At 42.6% G+C, this 12080-nt stretch overlaps 1 protein-coding gene across 3 annotated transcripts in view; it reads right to left on the bottom strand.

Moving 5' to 3' along the window:
- MGAM2 (maltase-glucoamylase 2 (putative)) overlaps positions 1-12080 on the bottom strand; it is a 98021-nt gene that overhangs the window by 73756 nt on the left and 12185 nt on the right. For all 3 annotated transcript variants that reach the window (XM_070071389.1, XM_070071390.1, XM_070071391.1), the window contains exons 4-13: positions 11539-11662; positions 11306-11415; positions 10851-11005; positions 9869-10040; positions 7603-7702; positions 6719-6831; positions 4826-4951; positions 2706-2837; positions 2520-2618; positions 1136-1249 (exon numbers count right to left, since the gene is read on the bottom strand). In XM_070071389.1, coding sequence (XP_069927490.1) covers positions 1136-1249; positions 2520-2618; positions 2706-2837; positions 4826-4951; positions 6719-6831; positions 7603-7702; positions 9869-10040; positions 10851-11005; positions 11306-11415; positions 11539-11662 — 1245 coding nt within the window. The remainder of the gene's footprint in view (positions 1-1135; positions 1250-2519; positions 2619-2705; positions 2838-4825; positions 4952-6718; positions 6832-7602; positions 7703-9868; positions 10041-10850; positions 11006-11305; positions 11416-11538; positions 11663-12080) is intronic.

Here is a 12080-nt window from a genome sequence, read left to right on the forward strand (position 1 = left end):
CTCCTCTTCCAGTCCAGCTCTCTACTGTGGCCTGGGAAAGCAGTGGAGGATGGCCCAAGTGCTTGGGCCCCTGCAGCCACGTTGGAGAGACTGGGAGGAAGCTCCTGGCTTCGGATCGGCAACACTCCTGCCGTTGCTGGCCTTGGAGAGTGAACCAGTGGATGAAGACCTTTCTCCCTGTCTCTCCCTCTCACTGTCTGTAACTCTACCTCTCAAATAAACAAATAAAATCTTTTAAAAAATCATTTTAAAGTGGCTTTCTACTGAACTATCTGTTGGTTTCCTGTTTAGTGGAGGGCTTAGTTTGTGATTACAAAGTAACTTGAAAGTATGTCGTTGTAAAAATTGGAAGAAAAATAAGAAAGGAAGGAGAATCGAGGGTATAAGAAGAGGGGAGGGTGGAAAGTATCACTATTCTTTTGAAATTGCATGTATGAAATACATGAATTTGTTCCTTTTAATTTTAAAATTAAGAAAGTTTCATTCTTGTCTTATAAATTATGAAGGTATTATTATTGGTATTGCTGCTTGAGTATTATCTGAAAGAATCTAACACAGAATAAGATTTCTATTTTACAGTTTTCCACCTTTTCTTCCACTGAGGCACAATAACAGAATACAATTGCTATCACATTCATCCATTCCTTTAAAATGAATTAAAAATAAGTGATGAGTCATTTTGTTAACAAATATGTTTTTCAAATTCCAGAAAATTTCTCTATTGGTTCCCCACCAAGAACAAAAACAAACAAGAAAACACACACACAAAGGCCTCATTAAATTACTCACTAATGATTAACTAAAAATTTGCATGAGAAAATACTACAACTAATAGCAATTCCAACTTTTAAGGAAGCAGTATTTTAATGTTGGAATTCAGTTAATGGAGGAAAAGACAGGGCCATGAGAAAACAAAGGACCTCATCAACATGAAATCTGCAGTTGCCCCCAGATTCAACATCAGAACCTAGAGCTGCTAGGAGCCTAGTCCAACTTTATAAGCTCAGCGTTAAGTGGAAGAGTTTTGAGTAACACTACGCCAAGCAGACTATTTTCTTATGGATTAGATTCAGAATCATCTGAAAATTAGGCGAATCTGTTTCCAAAGAAAGTTTAAGCTGGAATAAGAACTTACAATCCACACTCCATCAAACTCTAGCTGGTTATGAAACTCAGTGAGCTGCTCCGTCCACCACTGAGTGCCCTCGGGATTGCTGTAGTCAGGAAAGACTGCTGGTCCAGGGTACCCCTGGAGAATAAACAGGAAGGCTGAGGCCATTAGCATGTTGGGGGCCTCAATTATTCATTTAGTATCAGCTGCTATTTCTTCTACTAGTAGCCTCATGGGGCTTATTACGTTAAAATTTCTTGCTCTGCAAACAATGACAAAACAATGAAATACACACAAGAAACCAAAGGAAGAAAAAGAAGCAACAACTGATTATATAAATGAAAGCCAACTTATATGCTTTTCTATAAAAACAAGTAAAAATTCAGTGTATCAGGCCAATTAGGAGATGAATTGCTCAAAATTCTGGCAAGTGTAACTCCTCTAATTGAGAAGCAATATAAAATTAGAAGTAAATTCCACTACTTAAGGCCTCCCTGTCTCAAAATGTTGCTTCTTTCCAAGACAATAAATATGTAGTATTACCAGGTCAGAAGCTAGCTTTTTAAAATCCTCAAAATTTTAATATTTTGTTATTACAACTATTGGTTTAAAAATAATAATAAAAGAAACTCTCATGAAAACAGTAGTGGTATTGCAATTTGTCTTTAACTCTTCTCCATACCAAAAGTACAAACTTCCCAAAATGACTTTAATTCACTTTTTTAATTTATTTTTATTTTTTAAACTTTTATTTAATAAATATAAATTTCCAAAGTACAACTTTTGGATTATAGTGGCTTTTCCCCCCCATAACCTCCCTCTCACCCGCAACCCTCCCATTTCCAACTCCCTTTCCCATCCCATTCTTCATCATGATTCATTTTCAATTATGTTTATTTACAGAAGATCAATTTAGTATATATTAAGTAAAGATTTCAACAGTTTGCACCCACACAGAAACACAAAGTATAGAGTACTATTTGAGTACTAGTTATACCATTAATTCACATAGTACAACACATTAAGGACAGAGATCCTACATGGGGAGTAAGTGCACAGTGATTCCTGTTGTTGATTTAACAATTGACACTCTTGTTTATGGCATCAGTAATCACCTGAGGCTCTTGTCATGAGTTGCCAAGGCTATGGAAGCCTCTGAAGTTCACAAACTCCGATCTTATTAAATCCAAATGGCCAACAGACACATAAAAAAATGTTCAGGATCACTGGCAATCAGGGAAATGCAAATCAAAACCACAATGATGTTCCACCTCACCCCAGTTAGAATGGCTCACATTCAGAAATCTACCAACAACAGATGCTGGGGAGGATGTGGGGGAAAAGGGACACTGACCCACTGCTGGTGGGAATGCAAACTGGTAATTCACTCTTATCTTTGAGAAATTACCTCCCCAACAGCAAAGCCATGGTTATCCAAGATCCATACTCTCTTTAGGCTTCCATTGTTATAGGCTGTGTACTCAGGGCTCCTGAAGATGCCAGGATTCTAATAAGGAAACAAAATATAAATCTTATTATTGTAATTTTCCTTCGCACCTTGAAAGAGATAAAAGCCATATTTGTTTGAGCATACCATAATAATCATGTACTTCTGTCCATTGTCATGTAACTCCTTGGCAAAATCTGAGAGACCAGGGTAAGCTCCTTCATCAATAGTGAAATCCTTCTTTCCATCCATGTAGTCTATGTCAGAATATTGGACATCCTGAAAGATAACTAAGTCTGGTCAGTCAGAAGCTAGGAAAATCACTGTACTGATAGGAAGTATGACTGCTTTGAGGCCATATCTTGTCATGAGCCTTGAACTTCCAGGGTTCAACTACCTCTTAGGAATAAATAAATCCTCTTGGAAAAACGCTGCTGTTCTTAGGTTGCAATTCTACCTTCTATTCCTGAGAGACGCACGTCCAAAGGCATTGAGAGGAACTTGAGGACATCCTGTCCAGCTGTGTACCATGAGAGCTTGGATGCCTGATATAGAGCCAGTGCTTTTCACATGTGTGTTTGACTGAACATATTAGTAATGTTATAACTTGACCCCCAAACATGATGTCAGAATATACCGTAAGAGGAGAAAATGGTCTGTTTGCCCTACTAAACTGCTAGAGTAGAGATTGTGACAAGTGTGGGAAGGACGGTTTTAATTCATCAAACTCTCAAACTGCTTTTTGAATTTTCATACCAGTCTGTGAGGGGCAGGTGTCAGTCTTAGTGAGGAGGCTCGGATGTGAAGGGCTGAGTGACGATTCTCAAAGTCACGTGCTTGGTAGGGAGGAGGGGGTTGACTGGGCTTTGGTGAGGCCTTTGGACTCCAGGTGTTCCTTTGACACCCGTCTGCCACACAGCTCAAACATAAACAGAAGTCATCCGTGTGCTTCTCACCAGTCACGCACGAGCAGACCTCGGCTTACTGGCCTGCAGGGAAATGAGGTCTGGGCCATTGCCCTATGTGCTATCATCTCTCTCATCATGGACAGTCATTTAGGACCCATGTGTCCTCCACAGTCCATAGAGGGAAAGAAGCCATCCAGGGACGAAAAGTCCATTTGTTTTTGAACTGGCAACACCTCAAAATAGCCCTTCCATCAGAGACAGGAGAGCTTGGAACCCGCTCCACATGTAGTCAAAGGAATTGCATTTGAATTCTGATCATGCCGCCCTACACTGCGTGACCTGGAAACGTCATTAACCACACAGTATCTTCATTTCCTCATTTGCAAAATAGTGCTATATAGTGCTAAATGCGGGCCACTTGGAGACATGAGCAGTCTTTCCAGACAACACAGGCATTGCCAATTATCTGTCTGGCTTCCTAGAGCGGGGTTTTGGCAGATAGTGCATATGGGAGAAGTAAAACCAAACACAATTTCCCCTTAACACCAGGCAACACAGTGGGCATCTGTTTTCTCACTGCAAAAGTTGTTCTCCCTGCCTGCCCTCATCCCTGCTCTTAGAGCGAATGAAGAATCCTATTCCAGGCCGAAGTCATTTCTACCCACACAATCGTCCCTCAGATGCTAACACACATATGCCTGCACCAAATATCCAAAGTTCAAGGATTAGTCCAAACTATCTCACTTTGATAACTACATTATCCACATCTTATGCACATCCTGGAGGAGCACATTAAGTGATATATGCTTAAGAATCATCTTTTGATTTACTGGTGGACGTTGAACATTGTAAATCCTTTGCAGCCTTTGACTTTTAACATCACCTCCTGGTACATCTTCAGCAGTACACAAGGTCACTGTGATAAGCTCACTCACTAGAAGTCATAAAATAATCATCAGTTCTTATTGCCCACGTCACCTCAGGTGTTGCTTTCTCTTAGAAAACAGCAGCTAACGTGATAGTTCATCGTCTGTGCACGGTGCTTTACACGAATAGTGTGAGGCATTCCTTATTAGCAGCCAAAGTAAGTCTTAGATTCTCTCCTATAAAGGTGGAAACTATGATTCAGAGATGTTAATTAACTAGCCCAACAATGACAACAGCAATGAAGTGGTAAAGCTAAAATGTCCAACCATATCCAGTGGGCTCCATAACTCTACACTTTCCATAATTCTGTAGGTAATTTAGTATGCACATTTCTGACAATAAGCCTATCTGTATTTTTCTTCATAAATTTGATACAAAAAATGAAGGGTAGGAATTGATGCCTAAGGCGTGATAAGAAAAGTCCCAACTTACATAGGGAATCCCAGCTCTGCGATTCCGGTCTACCACCTCTCTCAATCCATGGATGCCTCCGTAATCCCTTCGACTAAGCTGGAACCCAAGACTCCAGTAGGAAGGCAAGAATGGCCGCCCAACCAACTGCAAGGAGAAGCAAAGCATGTGAGGTTTTGGAATAAACGCTCTCTGTGGCATTATGTCAAATACTGAGACACGAGCTCCGTCCATCTTCCGTAAAGCTCCGGTCAGTATTCTCCTAGGGTACTGTGTGAAAGTCCACAAATTTATAGCTTTCTTCACTAGGAACCTAAATATATTCTCAACAACTGCAAGAACAGACAATAACAGGACTTTCAGAAGTGCTTGAAAAGTATGTTATTTTGCAGGGAAAGCAGTAACATTCATTCCTGACTAAGTATCTTCTGGGACCGTGTTGTGGTGTAGTAGCTTACGATGCCGCCCTCCATGCCAGCATCCCACATGGGCACCTGTTCATGTCCTGGCTGCTCCACTTCTGATCCAGCTCCCTAATAATGTACCTGGGAACACAGCAGAGGATGGCCTAAGCGTTTGGGCCCCTGCCACCCGTGTGGGAGACCCAGATGAAACTCCCAGCTTCTGGATCCTGGCTTCAGCCTGGCCCAGCCCTGGCCGTTGTGGCCATTTGGTGAATGAATCAGAAGATAGAAGATCTCTCTCCTTTCTAATTCTCTTCTCTCCTCTCTCCCTCTTTGTGCTTAACTCTTTCAAGTAAACAAATCTTAAAAAAATTAGTACTTTCTGAGTCTTTACAATATAGCAAGGGCTCACGTAGCTATATTAGTGGGATATAGTGGCACAAAGCAGTTGTAGTTCCTACTCTCATAGAGCTTAAAGGAAAAACTATATGTCTAATATAACTTCAGTAATGGCAACGCTAAAGACAAAGGAATAATACTGATGGGATCAAGAGAATGATGAGTGAAGAAATACTAGCATATGTTTAGAATCCAAGATTTTCCAGTGGCTAGGGCCAGCACTCTGAGTCCAGAAACAGCCGCGTCTCAGATTGTTCCCTAAGAGCCCTGCCCTTATTGTAAGGATATTTCCTCTCACACCTTTGAATTCCCCTAAGTTTATCTGTACATTGTGCAAGCCAGTTACTATAAGATACGGCATGCTCTAATTTGTCAGGCTGTGTCATGTTTCTCCTAACTGATCATAAATTCCTTAGCGTGCAGAATCATACTTCATCTGCCAATATGTGCTATTTTGTATGAAATACTTCATCTTTATGGACCTGAACTTTTCATCTATAAAGTAGGAAGTTTAGGCTAAATAGTATCTAAAGTGACCCCCCCCTGTTCTTTGGCTTGAATCAAATACAAACAGCTAACAAAGTTCCTTTCACATAGTTACTTTTCACTGAATTTTTAATTCTTCAGTGAATGAATAAGCTTTGATGACTTACGATCTTAAGTCTTTGGAATACTGATCACATGTACATTATGATTTCCTTGAAAGCAAGAAAGTATCTGACATAGTTTTGCATTTCTCCAGTTTTGCACAATGCCCCTTTAGCATGAAGAAAGAACCCAAAAAATGTCATCAAAATAAACCAAAAAAAAAGGAAGGATGGCTCACAATCCCAGCATTTATATTCTATACACCTTAACTTTTTTTTCATTCACAGAAAATTTACAGAGTACTTACTGTATCTCAGGACCTGTGCTACATATATAGGAAACAAAGATGAACAGAATAGAATCCTTTTCAGGAGGAAGGCCAGTGGAACACAGTTGTTGGACATGATTATGATACAATGAAGTAAGAGCTACAGTACAACTAACTTTCCTTCTTCTCTTGTTAATTTATAAGGTGGTTGACACAGCAGCAATAAACAATGCCTACCTAAATGCAAAGCCATACCTCCAAGTACTCCTGAACCACTTGTTCTGGAGTGTTTCCCAGGAACACATAGAAGTCGAGAATGCCCCCAATTGTTCGGTAAGTGACGGCAGGAGCAGGCTGAAGGGTGATCTCTGAAAGGATTAGCAGGACAGTGATCAGAATCTCATGGTTGGAAACACACTTTACTCTGCAATAAAAATGCTTAAGCTACCTAAATCCCAGTTCTCATTCTGAAAGGGATGAAAAATCACAAGTGTGTTTGCATTGGAAGACTGCCGAAGTGCATCAGTAGATTGAATCCTAAGACAACAGTAGATAACGGAGTTTGCTTTCGTTGTTTGAGAGAAAGAAACAAACTATATTTTAATATGAACATACAAAAGGGATTTAAGCCTAAAGAAAAAATTTAAATCTTATTTGATGAATTTAACTACAACTGGGTATTTTTAAATAATTAAAAAAGACGTATTAAGTACCATCAATCCAGGACTTGCAGGAGGAAGATTCTGGAGCGCGTTAAGAATGGACTATCAGAAACAGTCTACAGAACACAGCCTCGTGGCTTCAGAGCTACAGGCATCTTGGGGAGGGTACACCAGTGGGTCTTATTATCTACAGAATATTGAGGGAAATAGCACATTGAAAGAGACCTCTGAAGCCTGAAGTAATTTGCTATGAAAATAGCTTTAAGCATGAACTGGATTATTGGACAGGTTCGTCTGCTTTCAGGTTCCAGTTTCAACAGACGTGTTGTACATTCAATAAGCATTCTGTTAAATAGTGATACCACCATAAAAGTATTTTGCTAGAAAAACACTCAAGGACTTGTTCCAAAACTGGGGTATGGTGACAACTGCGTCTCAGAACGTAACATCCATGCAATACAAAAAGGCACTTCCTACCCATGGCATTGCTGTTCATCAGAAAAACTCCAAACGAGAAGCCACTGGTGTCCTCTAGGCACAAGAAGAAGGTATGAGCTCCATACAAGTTAATCATGCCCTGTCAATGAACAAAAATATTGGTGTTATGTGTTTAACATGTCTTTATTCACCCTAAAAATAAAATAGAAAGCCATGCAGAATATGTTCTTGGTCAACATTTGTGCCAAAAAGACATTGAAACATGACCATCAACTAACAAATGGATAAACCGTGCATTCATATAACGGAATATTTTTCAATAATCAGAAATGGAAATACTAATGCACGCTATAGCATGAACAGACCTCAGAACTGCTGCTGGCACAAAATATCATGTGTTGTATGATTTCATTTACACGAAATGTCTGGAAAAGTGACCTACAGTAGAGACAGAACAGAGTGTGCCTGGGGCTGGAGTAGGCACTGGGACAGGAACAGAGGAGGCCACAGGGAATCCCACCAGGGTGATGACAAGGTTGTAAAACCACGTTATGATGATTGACAACTCAGTCAATGTACTAAAAATCACTGAATTATGCACTTCCAACAGGTGACTTTTACGCACACAAATCATACCTCAATAAAACTTTTTTTTTTTAATTTTGAAACTATTTGCTGTGATCAAAATTTTTAGAATGTGATTGTGCTGTGGGCAATTTAAATTTTTTTATGTCTAACTGTATTTTCTATGTAAGCTATAGAATAAACATACAATAAGCAGTAAGGAAGCTTTAAGAAAGATATGAAACCTGCCACAAGGCTATGACGAGCACTGGTAAGGAAAGAGATAACGCGCATGTGTGTAAATAAAGGTGCTATAAGATATATGAGATTAAAACATGGAGGAGGTTGCACAGGTTCCCTGTGAGGTGGTGTCACAGTCTTAACTCCTTTAAGGCGATAGTACCGATAATGATAAATTGCAATGGAGGAAGAAAAAAGGCGATAGTACCGATAATGATAAATTGCAATGGAGGAAGAGAAAAATAATCAGCTTGACATGCAGCATATGGAAGACCAATGGCCCAGACTGGCTTTAAAATTACAGCGATGGGATGGGCCAGGTGCTTGGGCCCCCGCACTCGCATGGGAGACCAGGAGGAAGCACCTGGCTCCTGGCAAGCGAAGCTCCAGCCGTGGTGGCCATTTTGGGGGGTGAACCAATGAAAGGGAGCCCTTTCTTTCCGTCTCTCTCTCTCACTGTCTAACTCTGTGAAAAAAAAAAATTACAGCCATGGAGAGGCATGTGGCATAGCAGTCAAGCTGCTGCTTGGGAAACCTGAGAGAAATACCCAGCATCAAGTCCAGACTCCATTACTAATCCAGCTCCTGCTAAGCATACCCTGGGAGACACAGGTGACGGAAGGCAGCAGATGACAGCTAAAGTACTTAGGTCCCCACTATCCACGTGGGAGATCCAGATGAAGTTCTGAGACCCTGACCCAGCCCCAGATGTTGTGAGCATTTGGAAAATAAACCAGCATATGAAAATGATCTCTCTCTCTCTCTCTTTCTCTCTCTCTCTCTCTCTGTGTGTGTGTGTGTGTGTGTGTGTGTTTCCCTCTCCTTCTGTACTCTCAACAATTAAGATCAATTTTTTAAAAGCATGGGGCCGGCGCCATGGCTCACTTGGTTAATCCTCCGCCTTCAGTGCCAGCATCCCATATGGGCGCCGGTTCTAGTCCCAGCTGCTCCTCTTCCAGTCCAGCTCCCTGCTGTGGCCCGGGAGGGCAGTGGAGGATGGCCCGAGTCTTTGGACCCCTGCACCCACATGGGAGACCAGGAAGAAGCACCTGGCTCCTGGCTTCGGATCGGCGCAGCTCCGGCCGTAGCAGCCAATTGGGGAGTGAACCAACGGAAGGAAGACCTTTCTCTCTCTCTCACTGTCTAACTCTATTGTCAAATAAAAAAATAATAAAAACAGAGTGTTTAGAAATTCTTTCATAGTAATTTAAAAGAGTAGTTCCTTTTTAAGGTCTACATTTAATTATTAAAGACATAGTTGTTTTGAAGAATTATTGTCTAGTATATACAAATGTATAAATGAGGCTTTAATATAATCATTAAATTGTATGTTCCATCGAGCATTTTTTTAAATTCTGTAATTCTAATTGTGAATTGGTAAACCCCAAGCCCAGGTGTTTCTCAGCACAGACACACTGAAAGCGGGCAGCAGAGATGTTGCTGAGTCTCCGCAGGCCGCCATGCTGCAGGAGAGTGAGGAGCAGCAGGCAGGGGGCCTCACCGCCGTGGGCGTGGTGTCCCGGGTGAAGATGGGCCAGGTCTTCCAGGTCATGTTGTGGCGGTACTGCTGGTGCACATGCTCCCCTAGCCCATACACGTTGGCGCTAGGCAGTCGGAACGACAGCTGGAGGTACTGGTGGGCAAACTGGAGGGGCCCAATGCTCGTGTCCAACCTAGGCCATAGGGTAAGAGCAAGAGTCACCAACAGCTGTGTCTGCCAGGGAATCGGCAGCTGCTGTCCACACACACCTGGGATCAGCGGTTTCAGGTGCTATGAATTCTCATGCCGCCTTTGACGGCCTCTCTAGGTTCTTTGAATCTAGAAGAACACAGCACTGTTAAGAGGACACAGGGAGTCAGGATGGGGAGCGAGAGCAAACGGGACTCTGTTAGCTGAGCATCTACTGTGTTCTAACCACCACTCTGGGTGCTCTACAAATATTCTCTCATTGCTCCTAGCAGAAGAGGGTATCTGTATCCCCTCTTTACAGACCAGAAAACTCATGGTGATGAGGCCAGGCATGCTGCCTAAGATCACACAGCTGACTGGTGTTTGCTCATGCCGCAAGGTGGACACAGGTTTGCAGACACTGACGCTTGCATTTTCTCCAGGAGAACTTGTGGTTTAACCTCAAACCGTTCTTAGGTGCTGGACACTAAGAGTCACAGGAAGTAATAATTTGGAGTGATGAACAATAAAGTATGAGTACCAGAATGCATGATAATTCAGAACAATAAAATTTCCTATTTGTCTAATATGTGTGAACCACACGCATATTGATACTTCTATGTGTGTGTGTATGTGTTACATAACTTAAACTGATCTACTACATTTTCATGTTCTTTACAATCAAAACAGATTACCGGCACTAATTATTTACACTGAAATTGTAGACATTTTTCTGCAGTTCAAACATTTTCCCAGCCACACTTAGCTCCCTGCCCAGCCACAGTAAGTCAGATGAGTGACGTGAGATGCTCACAAGACTCGCTGGTTGCTTGTCCTCAGTATTTTGAGGCTGAAGGGTTTATCCGTGACCTCCACACGATAGCTCAGACTGGAAGGATCAGCAGTCCCATTAAGCGTCTTAATGTTTTCATGAGGGACTTCGTAGCGCATGTTATTGGAATCGGTGATCTGTCGGAAGAAAAGCAGACGGGACAACTCCAGGTAAGACCACCTCCTCAGAGAACTCCAAAAGACGTCCCTCTCCAATGCACCCCGGCAAGAATAGGTGCTGATTCTTGAGCCTGTGGGGGCTGATCTGCAGGAAGAAATCACCCAATCATGTGTCCTCCTGCCCATCCCCCCAGCGATTCCCAAGGAGAGGGACAGAGGCGTCTCCTGCCCCTGCAGGAGCATGATGGGAAATGAAGGAAGCCGGGAGTGGGGCACTGCTTTCTCCAGACTGGAATTCGGTGGCACTTCCAGACCAACCTTAAAGCGAAAACGACTGGGTGTCTGATTTTCAGCCGTGAAGAGAGCGTTGAGGACATCATTTCCAAACAGAGATGGGGATGGCACCCTTGTCAGCTGAGCAGTGAAACCTAAGGGTGGAAGGTGGAGGGAGAGAGAGAGAGCAAGAGCCAGTGGCTTTCAGCATGGATCTTGCAGTCGGTTTACCCCGGGCCACAGCGAGCGTCCTCGGGCGCCACCCGGGGAAGATTCACCTGTGCTTGTGTCTCTGATGCCGTCGCTGACTTCGTAGCCCCAGTTCCTGGGGAAGAAGCACACGGGGACAGCTGCATCGGCCACAGGGCTCCAGCAGCACTTCAGCTGCTGTCTGCAGACTTCCTGTAACAATGCACAGAGCTCACATGATGCAAAACGAAGGAGAGGTGTTGGTCTGCTCTTCCGCATCCGTCTTATTCCAAGGAGAACTTCAGATACGCGACACACTCACTCACTTGTTCTTCCCTGGTTCATACGTTCACCCAACCTCTCAATACGCGACTTTGTGTGCCAAAGAACTGATAACCCAGACATAAACAACACAGGTTTGCCTTCAGCAAACTTACAGTGTAAGGAAATCCAGATAATTACAAAAGCAATTACAAGGGCAGGCCTTTGGCACAGAGGTTGATCCCCCTTAGAACGCCTGTGTCCCTGACAGGGTACTGGGTTTCGGTCCTGCCTCCACTCTCAATTCTAGCCTCCTGCTAACATGCACCATTGGAGGCTGCAGGGGATGGCTTAATGGCTCTAGTACTCG

The sequence above is a fragment of the Oryctolagus cuniculus genome, chromosome 3 (assembly GCF_964237555.1).
Source record: "Oryctolagus cuniculus chromosome 3, mOryCun1.1, whole genome shotgun sequence".
Classification (NCBI taxonomy): domain Eukaryota; kingdom Metazoa; phylum Chordata; class Mammalia; order Lagomorpha; family Leporidae; genus Oryctolagus; species Oryctolagus cuniculus.